At 54.0% G+C, this 21,526-nt stretch overlaps 2 protein-coding genes and 2 long non-coding RNA genes across 4 annotated transcripts; all 4 read right to left on the reverse strand.

Moving 5' to 3' along the window:
• Positions 1-32: 32 nt before the first annotated feature.
• Positions 33-1,375, reverse strand: LOC135308350 (PHD finger protein 7-like). The gene is made up of 5 exons (XM_064433288.1): positions 1,227-1,375; positions 987-1,149; positions 794-900; positions 465-578; positions 33-45 (listed from the first exon to the last, which is right to left on the reverse strand). The coding sequence occupies exons 1-5, from the start codon at positions 1,373-1,375 to the stop codon at positions 33-35; spliced, it is 546 nt and encodes a 181-aa protein (XP_064289358.1).
• A 450-nt stretch (positions 1,376-1,825) lies between these two features.
• LOC135307336 (uncharacterized) lies at positions 1,826-2,667 on the reverse strand. Its single transcript, XR_010368039.1, has 3 exons — positions 2,642-2,667; positions 2,248-2,546; positions 1,826-1,932 (listed from the first exon to the last, which is right to left on the reverse strand). It is a non-coding gene; the product is annotated as an uncharacterized LOC135307336 (long non-coding RNA).
• A 10,225-nt stretch (positions 2,668-12,892) lies between these two features.
• LOC135308351 (PHD finger protein 7-like) lies at positions 12,893-14,493 on the reverse strand. The gene is made up of 5 exons (XM_064433289.1): positions 14,345-14,493; positions 14,105-14,267; positions 13,912-14,018; positions 13,583-13,696; positions 12,893-13,085 (listed from the first exon to the last, which is right to left on the reverse strand). The coding sequence occupies exons 1-5, from the start codon at positions 14,491-14,493 to the stop codon at positions 12,893-12,895; spliced, it is 726 nt and encodes a 241-aa protein (XP_064289359.1).
• Positions 14,494-14,943: 450 nt separating this feature from the next.
• Positions 14,944-15,785, reverse strand: LOC135307337 (uncharacterized). The gene is made up of 3 exons (XR_010368040.1): positions 15,760-15,785; positions 15,366-15,664; positions 14,944-15,050 (listed from the first exon to the last, which is right to left on the reverse strand). It is a non-coding gene; the product is annotated as an uncharacterized LOC135307337 (long non-coding RNA).
• Between the last annotated feature and the right edge of the window lie 5,741 nt (positions 15,786-21,526).

Consider the following 21,526-nt stretch of genomic DNA (forward strand, 5'->3'; position numbering starts at 1 on the left):
GTCTGGCCAGGCTGGGGCCACTGAGCTCTGGCTCATCCCTGGAGGCTGTAAGGGCAAGCAGGAATGTCAAAGGCCCCCCAGGCCCAAGGCAGGCCAGGCCAGAGCAGTACCTCCATGCCTTCAGGAGCAGACGGGCTCTGACAAGGCCAGCCTGGGCACTGCCCCCAGCCCAGGGACACCGGGGGCTTTGACTCATACACGTTCCAAGACCAGCACAGCTGTCACACTCCCATCTGTATGTCTTGTTTCTCAGTCCAGAGCAGCGCCTGTGGGTGCCCTCAGCAGCACAGGAGGAGCACAGGAGCAATTGCCAGGGCCTGGGGAGGCAAAGAGACTTATGGCACTGAGGACAAAGTGTCCCAGCACGTGGTTGTCTGGCCAAGCTCATGCAAGTTCTTGCCTCTTTCAGCCCTTGCCGAGATATGGTTTCCCTGCAGAGCCCCGGGTGCAGCTTCCCAACTTACCCCTCTTGTTCTGCCTCCTCCCTGCCTCCAGGGTAAAGGCATTCCCTGGCATTGCACGTGCTGTGCCTCTCTCCAAGATAAGCAAAGGCGTCGTTGTCCTCCCATGTTGGCTGTCTGATGCAGAAAGGAAAACCTGATGAGTTTCTGCTGGCCTCCCCTCATGGAGGTCCAGGGTGTCCCTGCTTTTCCTCCAGCGCTTTTCCAATTTGTGCGTGAAGCTGAAGCCCAGAGTCATGGGACAGGGCAGGGCCAGGACTGCTGGGGCAGGGCCTGGCACAACACAGCACGTGCACCCTCCTGTCTTGTGATCCAGGCAGAAGGATACCAACCTGAAGGGGATTCGGATCCCCATGATCATCATTTCAACAGAGAAGTCCTCCATGTTTCTGCACAGGGGACAGCAGAAGTATAAAAGACCAGCGCACATGGCCTGTCCCTGCAGGGCAAACACATGCAGTGTGAGCCAGGCCCTGGTGCTGCTGAGCACCTGCTGCGCCCCAGGGCCGAGGGGAGGGATCCGACCTGGATGCAGTCCCTGTGGAACCAGGCTCTTTTGCACTTTGGGCACACCATGGTATTGAAGGTCTTTCTATCCTCCACAGGCTCCAGGCAGATGGGGCAATCGGTGCCCGGCTCTGGAGTCGCCCGCACCTCCTGCACTGGACGGTGCTGGGGACAGTAAGAGCTGGGAGAAAAATGGATGAGCACAGTGAGAAGTGCTGGATCCCTGGCCAGTGGTGGCCAGAAGCGGAGAGGAGGTACCTGTATGGAGTGATGTACTGATTGACACAGCCGCCCTCCTTGGCACAGGGCAGGTGGAACCATCTCTCGCAGTCCTCCTGGCAGCACATGATGGTTGCCCCGCTCTGGCCACAGACGCAGCAGCGCTGGAAAGAGCCAAGCAGCCCCATCAGCAGCAGCCTCGGGGCCTCCCCTGGCAGCCCCGCGGCTCCGGGCAGGGCGCAGGATGCGGCCACTGCTGGGTCCCAGCCCACAGAGCCGCCTGGGGGAGGAGGGAGGAGGCTCCTGTGCCAGAGCCTCTGTGCCAGAGCTGCTGGGAGCCAGACTTTGTCCCAGAGCCAGCTGTTGGGCCGGTCTTGCTTTGCTGCAGCCTGGGCTAAGCTCTGGCAAACCTCGCCTGGCACAAATCTCCCTGCTCTTGTCAGGCTCTCACCTTCTGTGCCGCCCGCCACACTGCAATTTGGATATCTCGAGGCAGAAAGCCCATAAGTCCAAGACGTTTTTTCCCTCGGCGAAAAAGCAGAGTGGCGAAAAACTGCAGCAAAGGGGAGGAGCTGATGAGGAGACAGTGGCAGGAACTGCCCATTGCAATGGTGGAGGGAGCACCCACAGCCACGCACCATGCAAAAGACGTGGGCAAAGAGCCCACACTTCTTCACTTTGTCACCGCAGGTGTCTGGGTCAGCCTCCACACGGCGACACAGCAGGCATGCTGCAGGGGACAGAGCTAAAGGCATCGGGCATGAGCACCTCTCCGGGGCTCTTAGCCTGCAGCAGCATCGGCCCCAAGGGCTGCTCTGTCCCTGCCTGCCTGCCTGCCTGAGGGGCAGGGCTGGAGGCCTTGCAGAGCAGGGGCCATTGCGGGCACGGCTGTCCCAGGAGCTGCCCCCTGGCCCAGCTGGGACCCACACAGGGAGGAGGGAGACTTCCAGCCCCGGCATGGCTGAGCAGCTCCTGCCTCCCCCTGCCTCTGCTCTGGGCCCCACACTGCCTGCCACAAGAGCCCCTGGGCCAGGCTGTGCCAGGCCTGCTTTGCCCTCACCTGGCTGCCTGGCACCAGGGCCCTCCTGCATCCAGTTGACCATGGCACGTGTCAGCAGTAACCCCATGGCAGCTGTCAGCTGTAGTCGCTGTCCAGGAATGCCAAGGTCTGCTCCAGATGTTTGTTGTCTCTCGCTGTGGGCAAATGAAGAGTGTGGGGGAGTTGGCAGAACAGGCCCAGAGGCACGAGGGCACTACTCCCTGCTCAGCCCTGCGTGAGCCCTGCTCCTGTCCGCCTTCTCCTCCCGTCGGTCGCGTCCAGGAACAACCCAGTCTCCTCTGGATGTTCCTCCGCTGATTCTGGGAAAGGAGAGGCAGGTGAGCCTGCAGCACAGGCCCAGAGTCTCGAGGTGTGGGGCCCCTGTGGTTCCTGGGCAGCCACGTCCCTGCCCTACCTTCTCCTGCCGTTGTCAGGTCGCACTGACACACCGCCTGAGCCCAGCCTTCCCTTTTGGGGCCGTGCTCGCACGGGTCACAATGGCCACTCTGACATCAGCATTGTGCACACATAATTGGGGCAGCCATGGCCTCAGGTCCCTGGCAACCACTTGTGGCAGCTCCCTTGGGAACTGAGGCTCTGAGATGGCTCCGAGCCTTTGGTCAGCATGGAACCAGGGCAGGTACTGCTGCAGCAAGTGCAGGGTCAAATGCCAGGCCCTGGGGCAGCCATCGAGGGTGGGACTGTAGGCAGGAAGCTGCTGTTCAGGCACTGCAACTGCAGGGCTCTGGCCCTGGCCATGGGAAATGTCTGCTCCTGCCCCTGGCAGTCGGTTGCCCAGAGAGCCGGTGCAGAGTCTCCTGCACTGCAGAGATTCAAACCCTCCTCTAGGTGATCCAACTTTTTCCTGCACCTGTCTGGAGAAGACTAAGATGAACATGATTTGATGCTGCTGCGGATCACCACTGGGAACAGGAGCTAAACCTGGAGACCACCACAGCTGCCTCCACACCTCACTTATCCTCTCATCCATCAATTAACAACTTTGACATTGCTTATAAATGGAAAAGTTAGCATTAAGCTTCTTTAGAAGCATCATCATTTATACTGGCTCAGTTGAAACACAGAAAACTCCATGAGAATTTTCAGTGTACATCTGACAGGAGAGCTTGCAACAGTCCTCGACTCAGAAGTCAAATGCAGGAGCATGCTTTTCCCCCAGGAAAGGAACTCTCCCAGTTTGGTCCATGCTTTCCTACTAGCAAAAATATTTTTAAAAAATCAAGAAGAGAAGCACAAACAATTCTTGTCGATTTTTCTCATTCATGTCTCTGCAAACATGCTCCTGGAAATCCAGGTCCATGACTTCTAGAACAATCAGGGGCATCCCGGGGAAACAGGGCAAGGGCTGACAAGCAAGGACACCCTGCACCTGCCTGATGCTGGGGCAGCAGGAGTTCATGCACTTTCCTGTCTCCATGGGAGAGCCACCTTGGGCGGAAGGCGATGCCTTCACTGATCTAGGAGGGAGGCAGAGCCGGTGCAATGCCAGGGAATGCCTTTAGCCAGTGAAAGAGACGCTCCAAAGTTTCCCTCATTTTGCCTCACGACCGTCGCCAGAACAGAGACCGGGACCAATGAAGACCCTGACTGGAGGTCTGGCCTGGCTGAGGTGGATGCTTGCCAAGGGCTTGTTTGCAGCTGGGTCTGCACTGCAGCCATGGTTTCCTGCTTCCAGCAGGGCCTGCCAAGGAGCGACTCGCCCCCTATGCTTGTGCCTGCTTGGCAGCAATGGCCCATGAATTTCCCCACCTGTCGGCCAAATGAACTTTCAGGGGTTATTTGGTGGTCCCCCATGGAAAACTTTTCATCTGTTTCACTATCACTGTGACAAAGGGAGATTGAAGCCCCCTCCCAAGGACTGAGACTGACACCTCTATTATCCTGCACGTGGCGGGGGGGGCTGGCCTGGTCAAAGCAAGATGCTTGCCCAGGTGTGGTCGTTGACCCAAGAAAACCATGGCTCTCGCTCACTGCTGAGAACATGGACTGTCTGCACCCGTTCTCAGTACCCGTTCTCCCTCAACAATTTCAATAGTCTTAGGCTTTATTGTATCTGTTTCTCCTCGACAATTTCAAGATCTCTTTCTCCCCCTTGGCAAAAGACTATAATAGATGCCTGAGTTAACCAGGACTTTGAGATCCTTCCCGACTGGACAAGGCGAATTTCCCATTGACTGCACCACCAGGCTTTTGTCTCTACATTTGGTACCTTTACACCCATTTTCTCTCTCTCTCTTTATCTTTCATCTCTTTTCTTCTCCCTATTGTAGGAGCCGTAATGAGAGATGCGGGACTCCAGGCAGCTCTTCAAAAATGCAGTTTATTACATCCAAGACGTTAGAGCAGTCCAGGGTCGTGGGCGACAGATCCTGTGCCTACAGCTGTCAGCTGCATCTGCAGGCAGGCCTGGAGACCCTTAGTTTAGGTCACAAATGCATTATTTACTTTTCTTTGCTGAGCATCTTAATACAGTAGAACCAATCTATACCTTAACTTTTATCTATAGCCAATCTTAACTACTACAATTACCATATTCATGTTAGTATTCTCCAATGACTAAAGGTTAGTACACTACAGTTTAAGCTAGAAGTTGTTTTCCAGTTTTCTTGCAGTGGAACATTCCGAGACCATTTTTCTACTTGCAACATTTACTGACTTGTTTGCCTGTGCTATCTTTCTGCTTGGTAAAAGCATCTTCTTGTTTGACGTGGGTTTATCCTTTGTTCTAAGTCATAAAAACCCCCTTCCAACTAACACAGACGTGGCCTCCTTGGTTATCCAGTAAGACTGGTTCAGCAATTCTTTTCTTCTGTATCAAAACTTGCTTCCATCTCTATTTCTTCCTCAGCTTCTACATTCAAAAATCTTTCTGCTAAGCATACATATCTGTGAGACTTTCTTGTCAAACTTTCATCCTTCCCAACACCCTATATTGCTTTTGCTGTGGTCATTCAATAAACGGTGAAATTCTTTTGACCAATACTGAAATCCCCTCCATGTTGTTTTTGCACTCTTAGATCAGCTAATGAACCATCACGACCCCCCGCTCGCTCCAGTGTATCCTGACACCCAGGAGGGAGGGAGGAGGCAGAGGAAGAGGCTTGACTTGGGAAGCTGCACCCGGGGCTCTGCAGGGAACCCGGCAAGGGCTCCAAGCAGAAGGAGCCAGAAGAGCTTGGCCGGACAATCCTGAGCCATGGACACTTTCTCCTCAGCGCCAGGAACCCGTTGGCCTCTCCAGGCCCTGGGCACTGCTCCGGTGCAGCTCCTGCGAGTTACACACAGACACAGAGCTACCTGCTCTGTCTCAGCCCTCTTCAGCACTGGACAGCAGGACACAGAAACATGTTGTCTTCAGTACACGATCTAATTATTAAAAGTCCTGCAGAGAAGCAGCTCACATTCAAAGCATACAGGCAAAAAACCCCAAACCCTGGTACAAACCTTGAATTGACTCTAGAACCGTGTTCCTGCCTAGAAACACCGGCTAACGCTTTAGGCCAGTAAATTTTCCTGCTAGATTTTTGAAAGCATTTCAAAAGTTTTGTTGTTTGCAACTTCTTCAAGCAACAAACAGGAAACATTTCTGATCTCTAAAAGAAGATTTACTGGTTTGTTTTCACTTTCCTTTTGGAATCCTTACGCTTCACCTGGCATTCCAGAAAATCATGAAAATCCAACATAAGAGTAGGGGAAGTTCCTGAATTCACTGTTTGTCGCAAAGCCTTCCTTTGCATACACACGAGGAACTGGTCCTGTACCATAAGGAGAGGTGGTGGTTTCCCTGACTGGACATCACAAGATGACGTTATACACTCCACTGTGCTGAAACACTTCTGTTGCCAGGTAATTACAAAGCCTCAAGCTCTTCTAGAGGCTTTCCCTGGTGCAAGTTCATGAGGTCCCTCTCTGCTCAACTCTCGAGCCTGTCCAGCTCTCACGGAAGAGCAGCACAGCCTTGTGGAGCATCAGCCCCTGCTCCCGGTTCTGTCCCATCAGCAAACGTGCTGAGGGAGCCCTCCGTCCCTTCTGCCAGATCACTGGGGAATAAGGCCAACAAGGCTGGCCCCAGCACGGCCCCCTGAGCTCACAGCTACCTGAGTTTGCAGCTCCACTGTGCACTTCTCTACCCCACTGTCCCTGAGCTGCCTCAGGAGCGCCACAAGGGAGGCAGGGACAAAGGCTTGCTGAAGTCCCGGCTGACAAGGGCCACCGCTCTGCCCTCACAAACCCAGCCAGTCACTGCAGCAGCAGAGGTGGCTATCAGATTGGGCAAGCATGGTTTCCATTTCCTGTTATCCCACAGGCTTAGAGATGACATCCAAGAGGAGCTGTTCTCGTCACCTTTCTGAAAATGGAGCTGAGGCTGATGGGCCTGCAGTTTCCTGGCTGCGTCTTGGTGTCCTTTTGGAAGACTGCAGTGATGTTGCCTTTCCTTCACTGCTCACGCCTGTCTCCGGGGGTATCACCTTCCCTGATCTGCTGGCAGAGCGCCCTGCGCCAGAGGCAGGAGCAGAGATTTCCCTTGGCCCCAAAAGGGAAGGCCGTGCTCAGGCCGTGTGTCAGTGCGACCTGACAACGGCAGGAGAAGGTAGGGCAGGGACGTGGCTGCCCAGGGACCACAGGGGCCCCACACCTCGGGGCTCTGGGCCTGTGCTGCAGGCTCACCTGCCTCTCCTTTCCCAGAATCAGCGGAGGAACGTCCAGAGGAGAACTGCGGTGTTCCTCGACGTGACTGACGGGAGGAGAAGGCAGACAGGAGCAGGGCTCACGCAGGGTGGAGGAGGGAGTAGTGCCCTCATGGCTCAGGGCCTGTTCTGCCAACTCCTCACACACTCTGCTTTCTCCAGCAGAGAGAGAGAGGACCAACACCTGGAGCAGACCTTAGCATTCCTGGACAGCGACTCACAGCTGACAGCTGCCATGTCTGACAGGAAGCAGGAGGGCCCTGGTGCCAGGGAGCCAGGTGATGGCAAAGCAGCCAAGGCACAGCCTGGCCCAGGGGCTCTTGTGGCAGGCTGTGTGCGGCCCAGAGCAGAGGCAGGGGGAGGCAGGAGCTGCTCAGCCATGCCGGGGCTGGGAGCCTCCCTCCTCCCCGTGTGGGGCCCAGCTGGGCCAGGGGGCAGCTCCTGGGACAGCCGTGCCCGCAATGGCCCCTGCTCTGCAAGGCCTCCAGCCCTGCCCCTCAGGCAGGCAGACAGGCAGGCAGGGACAGAGCAGCCCTCGGGGCCGAGGCTGCTGCAGGCTAAGAGCCCCGCAGAGGTGCTCATGCCAGCTGCCACTGGCTCTGTCCCCTGCAGCATGCATGCTGTGTCGCCGTGAGGAGGCTGAGCCATGTGCTTCCCCAGGCCCTGGCAACTGCTCCTGTGCCGCTCCGGCCCTGCCCAGGGCACCCACGGGCGCTGCTTGGGCCTCACACCTGCCAGAACCAGCTGGGGCTGTGTCAGCTCTGCTGCTCTGGGCTCGGCTCTGGGGCAAAGCACCCGCCTGTCCCTGGGCTGGGGGCAGTGCCCAGGCTGGCCTTGGCAGAGCCTGTCTGCCCCTGGAGGGCTGGGGGCACCGCTGTGCTCTGGCCCGGCCCGGGCCTGCGCCACCCTTGACATTCCTGCTTGCCCTTACAGCCACCAGGCCTGAGCCCGAGCTCAATGGCCCCAGCCTGGCCAGTCACAACTGGAGCCTCCCTGATGTCCCCAGGACTCGAGAGCCTCAGCCCTGTTATGAATAGAAAGCTAGCTATTTTTTTTAAGGTTGCCGAGTTAAAAATAAATCAGACCAATTGTTGTAAGTGAGTTTCACTGCCAAAGAAAAGTTCTTCAAGTACCTCTTAATGTCTGGTGATTAACCATTGTTCCCCCTGATGCTGGCCGCTTGCCAGGGAGGGACACGGAACAGACCCTCCAAGTACCAGGAAAATAGCAGTGACATCAGAGCCAGTATGCACATGAGAAATGCATTGCGCCCCGAATTTTTACAGTTTTTACAAGATAAACCTGTAAAATTACGAGACAACAAGTGATCTAAGTGACGTCTAAGGATGGGAGCATAGTCCCGTACCCGCTTGGATCCTTTTTGCTTCTCACCCTAACCTGAAAAATGTTGATTAAAGAGACGCCCCGGAGTGTTAGCCAAAAAAGGGAGGAATCTGCTACTCTCCCGTGAGGACGGAATCCCCAGCTCTGCCTGCAGACCAGCGGACAAAGCTGCATCACCCTCCTTCTCTGTGACACGCGCTGGAGCAGCGGCAGCGTGGGCGCGACCCATCGATTTCTCCCCACCTGAGCTGATTCTTCTTAATAAAGGCATTAAAAAGGAGAAAGATCTCCTGCCCATTTATTTCAAGCCCCAGCTCCAAAACACTGCCTAACAGGGACTGTCAACTCGTTCTCTTGTTGGACCATTGAAAGGATTTTGAAAGTCCCATTGCTTGGCAGCTCCTTCAAGGAATAAACGTGACCCACTTCTAATCAGTAAAAGGTTTATTGGTTTGCTTGCACTTTCTATTTGGTATCCTTATGCTTCCTTCGGCGTTCCAGAATATCATGAAAATCTAACAAAGTCTTCGGAGAAGTTTCCTATTCCACTACTTGGAGAAGTCTCTAAATTCACTCTATCTCTTAAATACATTCCTTACAGATAGTTAAGGTGCTGCTCCTGAAACATACAGAGTTGTAGTGGTTTACCTGACTGGAAAACACAACAGGGCGTTATACACAGCGGTAGACTAAAAAGCTTTTGTTTCCAGGTCAATAAAAAGTTTCAAGCTCTTCCTGAGGTCCCAAATTAATTTGGAATGCGCATTCATACCTGCATTCCCTCCCCATGCTCAGCTTTCGCCTAGAGCTACCAGGGAACAGAAGTTCCATACTCACCTCAAGCAATAATCTAAGTCTGTCTTCCTAACCCTCTTTCTCTTCACTGAGCTCTAGTAATCTACAAAATAACTTTAGGTCCTGTGCACAAAACAAACAACCAATTAATAGGGTTAAACACTTCTGACTGTGCTGCTGCTTCTCACAATCATGAGCAGGGCAGTAAGAAAGTCAGAAATCAATTCTCCTCATCCTTCCTGTTCTCCTGCCCCCCACCACACCTTGGCTCCAACAGAAATGTTCCCGGCTGCAGCCTGGTGTACTAAGAAAAATGAAAGGCAGCAGCAGTTCTCCTCAACATGCTGCAATCTAAATTGCAGGGAAATCACAGCCGTTCCCTTAGAAGCTCAGCACCAGGACCCTGCATCCTCCCCCAGCACTGAGGCCTGCTGAGGACTGAGCTCTCCGTTTCAACACACCCTGTAAATCAGACAGGCGGGGAGATTGCAGGCCGGTAACTGCATGGACACAGCAGTACCTTGCATCAGAGTTAACCAATCAGTCTCAAGAAAGGCACAGCCTTTGAGCCTGTCTTAAGACTACATATTCTACAAAATATAACAAACAATTGTTCTGGAGGCCTGTGCAGTTTTGGGGGACTGTGTATGTTCCCTTTTGCTGTTGTTTGCTTTGTTTCTAAACACCAAATTCACTGGATTCAGAAGAGAAAGCCCCAGATTCATGAGGACGAAGAACCACAGGCACATACAAGCCAAACTCAACATTCCTGATGGTAACACCCGAAAGAAAGGCAGGAAAAAGTTCAAGATGCTACACATACCTGAAGGGATCCAAACTGTCTAGGTAACCTGTCAAGTGACTAAGTTTTTGATAAGCTCTAAAAGTCCAGATTCCTATTAGCCAAATATCTGAAAGAAAAGAAAGCCAGAAATCTGCTGGACCTCTATTTTACCAGGACTTGCTCACGGGATTCTACCACTATTTTGGCCACAAGTAAGGGTGGCAAATTTTGCTAGAAAACATTCATAACTAGTGCAGGAAAGGTTCAGAAGGGAAAGAAATACAAAAGGGGGAGGAGAAATTCTGTCCTACCTCTTAGGCGTTCATCATCGTCGGAGAAGAAGAAAACTCTAGCACTTTCAGTGCGTGGTAAAGAGAGAAACCTAGACAATTACAAAGGGATTTTAGCATCCTAAATTGTACTATCAAATTCCATGCGCATGACTTGAAACTGTAGTGCTTCAGAGAAACTGTATACATTGAAAAACTTTATTCCCTAGTACCCAAATAGAGCTTTTGATTTTACAAAACCCACTTTGAAAGAGGAAACTGACTGTGTCTTTGGCTTTTGGCCAAACTCCGTTTGGAGTTGGTCAAACCCAAATGACCTGGTAAATTTCTTGAGCTCTACTTCCCTTTTTCCACATTCAACCTGACAGCAAATGGGCTGCTGGAAGTTTTGACTCTGTGCAGCACAAATGGTTTTCCAAGATGGCTTTCAGGGGCGTGCAATGTCAGTTTCCCACTTGCTGAGTGCTGCTGTTAATATTGACACAGCATCCAGCTACTACCGCCAAGGAGACAACAAAGAGCAATGGAACTTGCATTTCTCGGTCCTTTTCAATTTCAGACATCTCGGGTTCATCATCACCCTCTGAACTGCAGTCTTGGACACGTCAATCCTCTTGCCACGTGACTTGTACCGGTTTTGTTGTTCCAAGTACGTAAGGCTCTGCGATAACAGCAGCAGTAGAGAAAAAAAGCCAAAACCAGATTATTCCTCTGCTGGGCCGGAAAAATTCCTCCTTGCAAGTGAAATACACTGGAAAAGACAGATTTCGGAAGGACAGAATCGTCTCCTGCCAGATTTTCTGAGCTGTATCTGTGCTTCAGGATTTTCCCCTTAGTTCTAGGCATCCCTTATATATTTTTAAACATTTATCATTTCATTCAGAAGACACTGAATACCTTCTGAATTCAGTACAAATGTGGGGGGCTTCTTGCTTTGTGCTGTTGCATTGGGTTTTTTAGGATTTTGGATAACTTCACAACATTTCTTTTCTCTCCTACACGACTAGGACTCGATCTAATGTTGTTTCATCTTCATTTCATACAGCTTCATTTTATCTAAGATTGGGACACCCCAATGATCATGTGGTATTCAGTTTCCTTCTTCTAAAGGTCCAAGAATAGAATTCAGTAACAAACAGAATGCTCATGGACCTTGGGGTCTGCTCCAGGATTATGCTTTTCCCTCTACATTAACACACATTTCCTTTAAAATCTTGTCAGGTTCTAGGAAACTTGATATGACTGGTATGTTACCTTTTGCCCTCTTTGAGGAATTCAGGGCATGACAACAAGCTTTTCCACCACTCTGCAAAGTACCCAATGCCTTCTCAAAGCATGCCTTCCCGAATTCCTGAAACACAAGCATCAGGTACCTCTCATGAATCTGCCTCAGCCTTGGCAAGCTGAAATGAAGATCAAAATGCTGCTGCCTAATTCCTGACTTCTGCTGCAGAAAATCCCCTGGATCCTGACCTTCTTTACACCCTATTGCTCTGCAGTGCCTGCCAGAAGCTCTTTCTTAGCAATGGCACTGTTCGAAGGGTTCTGCTCTTACCTTCTTTGATACCCAACTGCTCTGTGTCTCCAAAGAAGGAAAACTTGAAAGCACTCCACTCCTGAGCTGCGTCCTTCTCAGGCAAAGGTCCCAAATGGTCACCTGGGCCAGAGTCCTGTGCGTCCTCTTTGTCCCAGGGTATTTCCACAGTCTTTTCTGCTTTGTTCTTTGAAGGTCCAATCAAGTCTTTCAAGTCAGCAGCAACATTGGAATTGTTTTCTTCAGACACTTGAGACAGTGTTTCGCTCTCTTCTTTCTTCTTCCTTTTGGCTTTCCTGAAAGGAGATTGCTCAAGGATAGCAACACAGCACACGTCCTTTCCAAAGACAGCTTCCTCAGGAGCCACCTTGCTCTGAACGTCTCCGTAACCGGATCCAAGCCCATTAAGGAGTGGTTCATTTTCAAGGCTAAGCAGTGGGGAAACATCTGAGGTTGGAGTCTAAAGGCAGGAACAAGAGTCCTTTTCAATTAGCCACATCCTTAAGGGACTTGTCACTGAATAGACGGTTACACAGAAATCAAGGTATTTAGCACAGACCTCTTTCCTGCCGGTAGAAATGTCAAGAGCTAACAGGGTTTTCTCACAGACCTGCAAATCTCAGGGGCCCTGTGCTGACCGTTCTCACCTTCACTTCCGGCAGCGAACCCATGGACTAGAAAGAAAAGATGGCGCTACGTGCTGCTGTCGGAGGTGCCACTTGAGGCCCGACGTCGCTGGCGGGAGCGGCTGCTCCTGCGGGACATCCCCGACCGTGTCCCCCTGCGCCTTGGACTCTCAGCACTCGCTGCTGTCCTCCTGCTGCTGTCCTGGCCACTCCTGGACTGCACAGGTGGATCCGAGGCCCGGCGCTGCAGGCGAGACCGGCTGCGTCTGGGGGACGTCTCTGACCATGTCTCCCCTGGCCTGGGCCCCTCAGCCCTCGGCTCTGTCCTGCTGCTGCTGCTGTCACGCCGACTCCTGGACCGGACATGTGGACTCTGGGCCCAACCTTGCTGCCGGGAGCGGCTGTGTCTGGGGGATGTCCGTGGAGGTGTCTCCCTTTGCCAGGGCCTCTCAGCCCTTGATGTTGTCCTGCTGCTCCTGTCACAGCGACTCCTCGATCGGACGGACTGATTTGGGTCCGGACCTTGCAGGCCAGAGCTGTTTCGCCTGCGGTCAGGCCCAGCACGTCTGGAATGGAGCCCGTCCTCAGGGTCTGGGGAGCTGCTGTATGTTGGCCTTGATCTGCTGGGGCTGCTGGTGTCCAGCAAGGAAGATGGCAGTGACTGCTGTGATGCTGGCTGTTGCTGGCTGTTTTGGCTGCTGGTCTCTGGAGATGGAGACGGGGGAGCCAGCCCCGATGGCACCGGCGTGCCGGAGCTGGGCCTGATGTCCTGGGATTCTGAGGAGCCATGAGCAGATTCCTGTCCTGACTGTCTGGCCAGGCTGGGGCCACTGAGCTCTGGCTCATCCCTGGAGGCTGTAAGGGCAAGCAGGAATGTCAAAGGCCCCCCAGGCCCAAGGCAGGCCAGGCCAGAGCAGTACCTCCATGCCTTCAGGAGCAGACGGGCTCTGACAAGGCCAGCCTGGGCACTGCCCCCAGCCCAGGGACACCGGGGGCTTTGACTCATACACGTTCCAAGACCAGCACAGCTGTCACACTCCCATCTGTATGTCTTGTTTCTCAGTCCAGAGCAGCGCCTGTGGGTGCCCTCAGCAGCACAGGAGGAGCACAGGAGCAGTTGCCAGGGCCTGGGGAGGCAAAGAGACTTATGGCACTGAGGACAAAGTGTCCCAGCACGTGGTTGTCTGGCCAAGCTCATGCAAGTTCTTGCCTCTTTCAGCCCTTGCCGAGATATGGTTTCCCTGCAGAGCCCCGGGTGCAGCTTCCCAACTTACCCCTCTTGTTCTGCCTCCTCCCTGCCTCCAGGGTAAAGGCATTCCCTGGCATTGCACGTGCTGTGCCTCTCTCCAAGATAAGCAAAGGCGTCGTTGTCCTCCCATGTTGGCTGTCTGATGCAGAAAGGAAAACCTGATGAGTTTCTGCTGGCCTCCCCTCATGGAGCTCCAGGGTGTCCCTGCTTTTCCTCCAGCGCTTTTCCAATTTGTGCGTGAAGCTGAAGCCCAGAGTCATGGGACAGGGCAGGGCCAGGACTGCTGGGGCAGGGCCTGGCACAACACAGCACGTGCACCCTCCTGTCTTGTGATCCAGGCAGAAGGACACCAACCTGAAGGGGATTCGGATCCCCATGATCATCATTTCAACAGAGAAGTCCTCCATGTTTCTGCACAGGGGACAGCAGAAGTATAAAAGACCAGCGCACATGGCCTGTCCCTGCAGGGCAAACACATGCAGTGTGAGCCAGGCCCTGGTGCTGCTGAGCACCTGCTGCGCCCCAGGGCCGAGGGGAGGGATCCGACCTGGATGCAGTCCCTGTGGAACCAGGCTCTTTTGCACTTTGGGCACACCATGGTATTGAAGGTCTTTCTATCCTCCACAGGCTCCAGGCAGATGGGGCAATCGGTGCCCGGCTCTGGAGTCGCCCGCACCTCCTGCACTGGACGGTGCTGGGGACAGTAAGAGCTGGGAGAAAAATGGATGAGCACAGTGAGAAGTGCTGGATCCCTGGCCAGTGGTGGCCAGAAGCGGAGAGGAGGTACCTGTATGGAGTGATGTACTGATTGACACAGCCGCCCTCCTTGGCACAGGGCAGGTGGAACCATCTCTCGCAGTCCTCCTGGCAGCACATGATGGTTGCCCCGCTCTGGCCACAGACGCAGCAGCGCTGGAAAGAGCCAAGCAGCCCCATCAGCAGCAGCCTCGGGGCCTCCCCTGGCAGCCCCGCGGCTCCGGGCAGGGCGCAGGATGCAGCCACTGCTGGGTCCCAGCCCACAGAGCCGCCTGGGGGAGGAGGGAGGAGGCTCCTGTGCCAGAGCCTCTGTGCCAGAGCTGCTGGGAGCCAGACTTTGTCCCAGAGCCAGCTGTTGGGCCGGTCTTGCTTTGCTGCAGCCTGGGCTAAGCTCTGGCAAACCTCGCCTGGCACAAATCTCCCTGCTCTTGTCAGGCTCTCACCTTCTGTGCCGCCCGCCACACTGCAATTTGGATATCTCGAGGCAGAAAGCCCATAAGTCCAAGACGTTTTTTCCCTCGGCGAAAAAGCAGAGTGGCGAAAAACTGCAGCAAAGGGGAGGAGCTGATGAGGAGACAGTGGCAGGAACTGCCCATTGCAATGGTGGAGGGAGCACCCACAGCCACGCACCATGCAAAAGACGTGGGCAAAGAGCCCACACTTCTTCACTTTGTCACCGCAGGTGTCTGGGTCAGCCTCCACACGGCGACACAGCAGGCATGCTGCAGGGGACAGAGCTAAAGGCATCGGGCATGAGCACCTCTCCGGGGCTCTTAGCCTGCAGCAGCATCGGCCCCAAGGGCTGCTCTGCCCCTGCCTGCCTGCCTGCCTGAGGGGCAGGGCTGGAGGCCTTGCAGAGCAGGGGCCATTGCGGTCACGGCTGTCCCAGGAGCTGCCCCCTGGCCCAGCTGGGCCCCACACGGGGAGGAGGGAGGCTTCCAGCCCCGGCATGGCTGAGCAGCTCCTGCCTCCCCCTGCCTCTGCTCTGGGCCCCACACTGCCTGCCACAAGAGCCCCTGGGCCAGGCTGTGCCAGGCCTGCTTTGCCCTCACCTGGCTGCCTGGCACCAGGGCCCTCCTGCATCCAGTTGACCATGGCACGTGTCAGCAGTAACCCCATGGCAGCTGTCAGCTGTAGTCGCTGTCCAGGAATGCCAAGGTCTGCTCCAGATGTTTGTTGTCTCTCGCTGTGGGCAAATGAAGAGTGTGGGGGAGTTGGCAGAACAGGCCCAGAGGCACGAGGGCACTACTCCCTGCTCAGCCCTGCGTGAGCCCTGCTCCTGTCCGCCTTCTCCTCCCGTCGGTCGCGTCCAGGAACAACCCAGTCTCCTCTGGATGTTCCTCCGCTGATTCTGGGAAAGGAGAGGCAGGTGAGCCTGCAGCACAGGCCCAGAGTCTCGAGGTGTGGGGCCCCTGTGGTTCCTGGGCAGCCACGTCCCTGCCCTACCTTCTCCTGCCGTTGTCAGGTCGCACTGACACACCGCCTGAGCCCAGCCTTCCCTTTTGGGGCCGTGCTCGCACGGGTCACAATGGCCACTCTGACATCAGCATTGTGCACACATAATTGGGGCAGCCATGGCCTCAGGTCCCTGGCAACCACTTGTGGCAGCTCCCTTGGGAACCGAGGCTCTGAGATGGCTCCGAGCCTTTGGTCAGCATGGAACCAGGGCAGGTACTGCTGCAGCAAGTGCAGGGTCAAATGCCAGGCCCTGGGGCAGCCATCGAGGGTGGGACTGTAGGCAGGAAGCTGCTGTTCAGGCACTGCAACTGCAGGGCTCTGGCCCTGGCCATGGGAAATGTCTGCTCCTGCCCCTGGCAGTCGGTTGCCCAGAGAGCCGGTGCAGAGTCTCCTGCACTGCAGAGATTCAAACCCTCCTCTAGGTGATCCAACTTTTTCCTGCACCTGTCTGGAGAAGACTAAGATGAACATGATTTGATGCTGCTGCGGATCACCACTGGGAACAGGAGCTAAACCTGGAGACCACCACAGCTGCCTCCACACCTCACTTATCCTCTCATCCATCAATTAACAACTTTGACATTGCTTATAAATGGAAAAGTTAGCATTAAGCTTCTTTAGAAGCATCATCATTTATACTGGCTCAGTTGAAACACAGAAAACTCCATGAGAATTTTCAGTGTACATCTGACAGGAGAGCTTGCAACAGTCCTCGACTCAGAAGTCAAATGCAGGAGCATGCTTTTCCCCCAGGAAAGGAACTCTCCCAGTTTGGTCCATGCTTTCCTACTAGCAAAAATATTTTTAAAAAATCAAGAAGAGAAGCACAAACAATTCTTGTCGATTTTTCTCATTCATGTCTCTGCAAACATGCTCCTGGAAATCCAGGTCCATGACTTCTAGAACAATCAGGGGCATCCCGGGGAAACAGGGCAAGGGCTGACAAGCAAGGACACCCTGCACCTGCCTGATGCTGGGGCAGCAGGAGTTCATGCACTTTCCTGTCTCCATGGGAGAGCCACCTTGGGCGGAAGGCGATGCCTTCACTGATCTAGGAGGGAGGCAGAGCCGGTGCAATGCCAGGGAATGCCTTTAGCCAGTGAAAGAGACGCTCCAAAGTTTCCCTCATTTTGCCTCACGACCGTCGCCAGAACAGAGACCGGGACCAATGAAGACCCTGACTGGAGGTCTGGCCTGGCTGAGGTGGATGCTTGCCAAGGGCTTGTTTGCAGCTGGGTCTGCACTGCAGCCATGGTTTCCTGCTTCCAGCAGGGCCTGCCAAGGAGCGACTCGCCCCCTATGCTTGTGCCTGCTTGGCAGCAATGGCCCATGAATTTCCCCACCTGTCGGCCAAATGAACTTTCAGGGGTTATTTGGTGGTCCCCCATGGAAAACTTTTCATCTGTTTCACTATCACTGTGACAAAGGGAGATTGAAGCCCCCTCCCAAGGACTGAGACTGACACCTCTATTATCCTGCACGTGGCGGGGGGGGCTGGCCTGGTCAAAGCAAGATGCTTGCCCAGGTGTGGTCGTTGACCCAAGAAAACCATGGCTCTCGCTCACTGCTGAGAACATGGACTGTCTGCACCCGTTCTCAGTACCCGTTCTCCCTCAACAATTTCAATAGTCTTAGGCTTTATTGTATCTGTTTCTCCTCGACAATTTCAAGATCTCTTTCTCCCCCTTGGCAAAAGACTATAATAGATGCCTGAGTTAACCAGGACTTTGAGATCCTTCCCGACTGGACAAGGCGAATTTCCCATTGACTGCACCACCAGGCTTTTGTCTCTACATTTGGTACCTTTACACCCATTTTCTCTCTCTCTCTTTATCTTTCATCTCTTTTCTTCTCCCTATTGTAGGAGCCGTAATGAGAGATGCGGGACTCCAGGCAGCTCTTCAAAAATGCAGTTTATTACATCCAAGACGTTAGAGCAGTCCAGGGTCGTGGGCGACAGATCCTGTGCCTACAGCTGTCAGCTGCATCTGCAGGCAGGCCTGGAGACCCTTAGTTTAGGTCACAAATGCATTATTTACTTTTCTTTGCTGAGCATCTTAATACAGTAGAACCAATCTATACCTTAACTTTTATCTATAGCCAATCTTAACTACTACAATTACCATATTCATGTTAGTATTCTCCAATGACTAAAGGTTAGTACACTACAGTTTAAGCTAGAAGTTGTTTTCCAGTTTTCTTGCAGTGGAACATTCCGAGACCATTTTTCTACTTGCAACATTTACTGACTTGTTTGCCTGTGCTATCTTTCTGCTTGGTAAAAGCATCTTCTTGTTTGACGTGGGTTTATCCTTTGTTCTAAGTCATAAAAACCCCCTTCCAACTAACACAGACGTGGCCTCCTTGGTTATCCAGTAAGACTGGTTCAGCAATTCTTTTCTTCTGTATCAAAACTTGCTTCCATCTCTATTTCTTCCTCAGCTTCTACATTCAAAAATCTTTCTGCTAAGCATACATATCTGTGAGACTTTCTTGTCAAACTTTCATCATTCCCAACACCCTATATTGCTTTTGCTGTGGTCATTCAATAAACGGTGAAATTCTTTTGACCAATACTGAAATCCCCTCCATGTTGTTTTTGCACTCTTAGATCAGCTAATGAACCATCACGACCCCCCGCTCGCTCCAGTGTATCCTGACACCCAGGAGGGAGGGAGGAGGCAGAGGAAGAGGCTTGACTTGGGAAGCTGCACCCGGGGCTCTGCAGGGAACCCGGCAAGGGCTCCAAGCAGAAGGAGCCAGAAGAGCTTGGCCGGACAATCCTGAGCCATGGACACTTTCTCCTCAGCGCCAGGAACCCGTTGGCCTCTCCAGGCCCTGGGCACTGCTCCGGTGCAGCTCCTGCGAGTTACACACAGACACAGAGCTACCTGCTCTGTCTCAGCCCTCTTCAGCACTGGACAGCAGGACACAGAAACATGTTGTCTTCAGTACACGATCTAATTATTAAAAGTCCTGCAGAGAAGCAGCTCACATTCAAAGCATACAGGCAAAAAACCCCAAACCCTGGTACAAACCTTGAATTGACTCTAGAACTGTGTTCCTGCCTAGAAACACCGGCTAACGCTTTAGGCCAGTAAATTTTCCTGCTAGATTTTTGAAAGCATTTCAAAAGTTTTGTTGTTTGCAACTTCTTCAAGCAACAAACAGGAAACATTTCTGATCTCTAAAAGAAGATTTACTGGTTTGTTTTCACTTTCCTTTTGGAATCCTTACACTTCACCTGGCATTCCAGAAAATCATGAAAATCCGACATACTAGTCGGGGAAGTTCCTGAATTCACTGTTTGTCGCAAAGCCTTCCTTTGCATACACACGAGGAACTGGTCCTGTACCATAAGGAGAGGTGGTGGTTTCCCTGACTGGACATCACAAGATGACGTTATACACTCCACTGTGCTGAAACACTTCTGTTGCCAGGTAATTACAAAGCCTCAAGCTCTTCTAGAGGCTTTCCCTGGTGCAAGTTCATGAGGTCCCTCTCTGCTCAACTCTCGAGCCTGTCCAGCTCTCACGGAAGAGCAGCACAGCCTTGTGGAGCATCAGCCCCTGCTCCCGGTTCTGTCCCATCAGCAAACGTGCTGAGGGAGCGCTCCGTCCCTTCTGCCAGATCACTGGGGAATAAGGCCAACAAGGCTGGCCCCAGCACGGCCCCCTGAGCTCACAGCTACCTGAGTTTGCAGCTCCACTGTGCACTTCTCTACCCCACTGTCCCTGAGCTGCCTCAGGAGCGCCACAAGGGAGGCAGGGACAAAGGGTTGCTGAAGTCCCGGCTGACAAGGGCCACCGCTCTGCCCTCACAAACCCAGCCAGTCACTGCAGCAGCAGAGGTGGCTATCACATTGGGCAAGCATGGTTTCCATTTCCTGTTATCCCACAGGCCTAGAGATGACATCCAAGAGGAGCTGTTCTCGTCACCTTTCTGAAAATGGAGCTGAGGCTGATGGGCCTGCAGTTTCCTGGCTCCTTTTTGGTGTCCTTTTGGAAGACTGCAGTGATGTTGCCTTTCCTTCACTGCTCACGCCTGTCTCCGGGGGTATCACCTTCCCTGATCTGCTGGCAGAGCGCCCTGCGCCAGAGGCAGGAGCAGAGATTTCCCTTGGCCCCAAAAGGGAAGGCCGTGCTCAGGCCATGTGTCAGTGCGACCTGACAACGGCAGGAGAAGGTAGGGCAGGGACGTGGCTGCCCAGGGACCACAGGGGCCCCACATCTCGGGGCTCTGGGCCTGTGCTGCAGGCTCACCTGCCTCTCCTTTCCCAGAATCAGCGGAGGAACGTCCAGAGGAGAACTGCGGTGTTCCTCGACGTGACTGACGGGAGGAGAAGGCAGACAGGAGCAGGGCTCACGCAGGGTGGAGGAGGGAGTAGTGCCCTCATGGCTCAGGGCCTGTTCTGCCAACTCCTCACACACTCTGCTTTCTCCAGCAGAGAGAGAGAGGACCAACACCTGGAGCAGACCTTAGCATTCCTGGACAGCGACTCACAGCTGACAGCTGCCATGTCTGACAGGAAGCAGGAGGGCCCTGGTGCCAGGGAGCCAGGTGATGGCAAAGCAGCCAAGGCACAGCCTGGCCCAGGGGCTCTTGTGGCAGGCTGTGTGCGGCCCAGAGCAGAGGCAGGGGGAGGCAGGAGCTGCTCAGCCATGCCGGGGCTGGGAGCCTCCCTCCTCCCCGTGTGGGGCCCAGCTGGGCCAGGGGGCAGCTCCTGGGACAGCCGTGCCCGCAATGGCCCCTGCTCTGCAAGGCCTCCAGCCCTGCCCCTCAGGCAGGCAGACAGGCAGGCAGGGACAGAGCAGCCCTCGGGGCCGAGGCTGCTGCAGGCTAAGAGCCCCGCAGAGGTGCTCATGCCAGCTGCCACTGGCTCTGTCCCCTGCAGCATGCATGCTGTGTCGCCGTGAGGAGGCTGAGCCATGTGCTTCCCCAGGCCCTGGCAACTGCTCCTGTGCCGCTCCGGCCCTGCCCAGGGCACCCACGGGCGCTGCTTGGGCCTCACACCTGCCAGAACCAGCTGGGGCTGTGTCAGCTCTGCTGCTCTGGGCTCGGCTCTGGGGCAAAGCACCCGCCTGTCCCTGGGCTGGGGGCAGTGCCCAGGCTGGCCTTGGCAGAGCCTGTCTGCCCCTGGAGGGCTGGGGGCACCGCTGTGCTCTGGCCCGGCCCGGGCCTGCGCCACCCTTGACATTCCTGCTTGCCCTTACAGCCACCAGGCCTGAGCCTGAGCTCAATGGCCCCAGCCTGGCCAGTCACAACTGGAGCCTCCCTGATGTCCCCAGGACTCGAGAGCCTCAGCCCTGTTATGAATAGAAAGCTAGCTATTTTTTTTAAGGTTGCCGAGTTAAAAATAAATCAGACCAATTGTTGTAAGTGAGTTTCACTGCCAAAGAAAAGTTCTTCAAGTACCTCTTAATGTCTGGTGATTAACCATTGTTCCCCCTGATGCTGGCCGCTTGCCAGGGAGGGACACGGAACAGACCCTCCAAGTACCAGGAAAATAGCAGTGACATCAGAGCCAGTATGCACATGAGAAATGCATTGCGCCCCGAATTTTTACAGTTTTTACAAGATAAACCTGTAAAATTACGAGACAACAAGTGATCTAAGTGACGTCTAAGGATGGGAGCATAGTCCCGTACCCGCTTGGATCCTTTTTGCTTCTCACCCTAACCTGAAAAATGTTGATTAAAGAGACGCCCCGGAGTGTTAGCCAAAAAAGGGAGGAATCTGCTACTCTCCCGTGAGG

Source organism: Passer domesticus, chromosome 9, assembly GCF_036417665.1.
Source record: "Passer domesticus isolate bPasDom1 chromosome 9, bPasDom1.hap1, whole genome shotgun sequence".
NCBI classification, from domain to species: Eukaryota; Metazoa; Chordata; class Aves; order Passeriformes; family Passeridae; genus Passer; species Passer domesticus.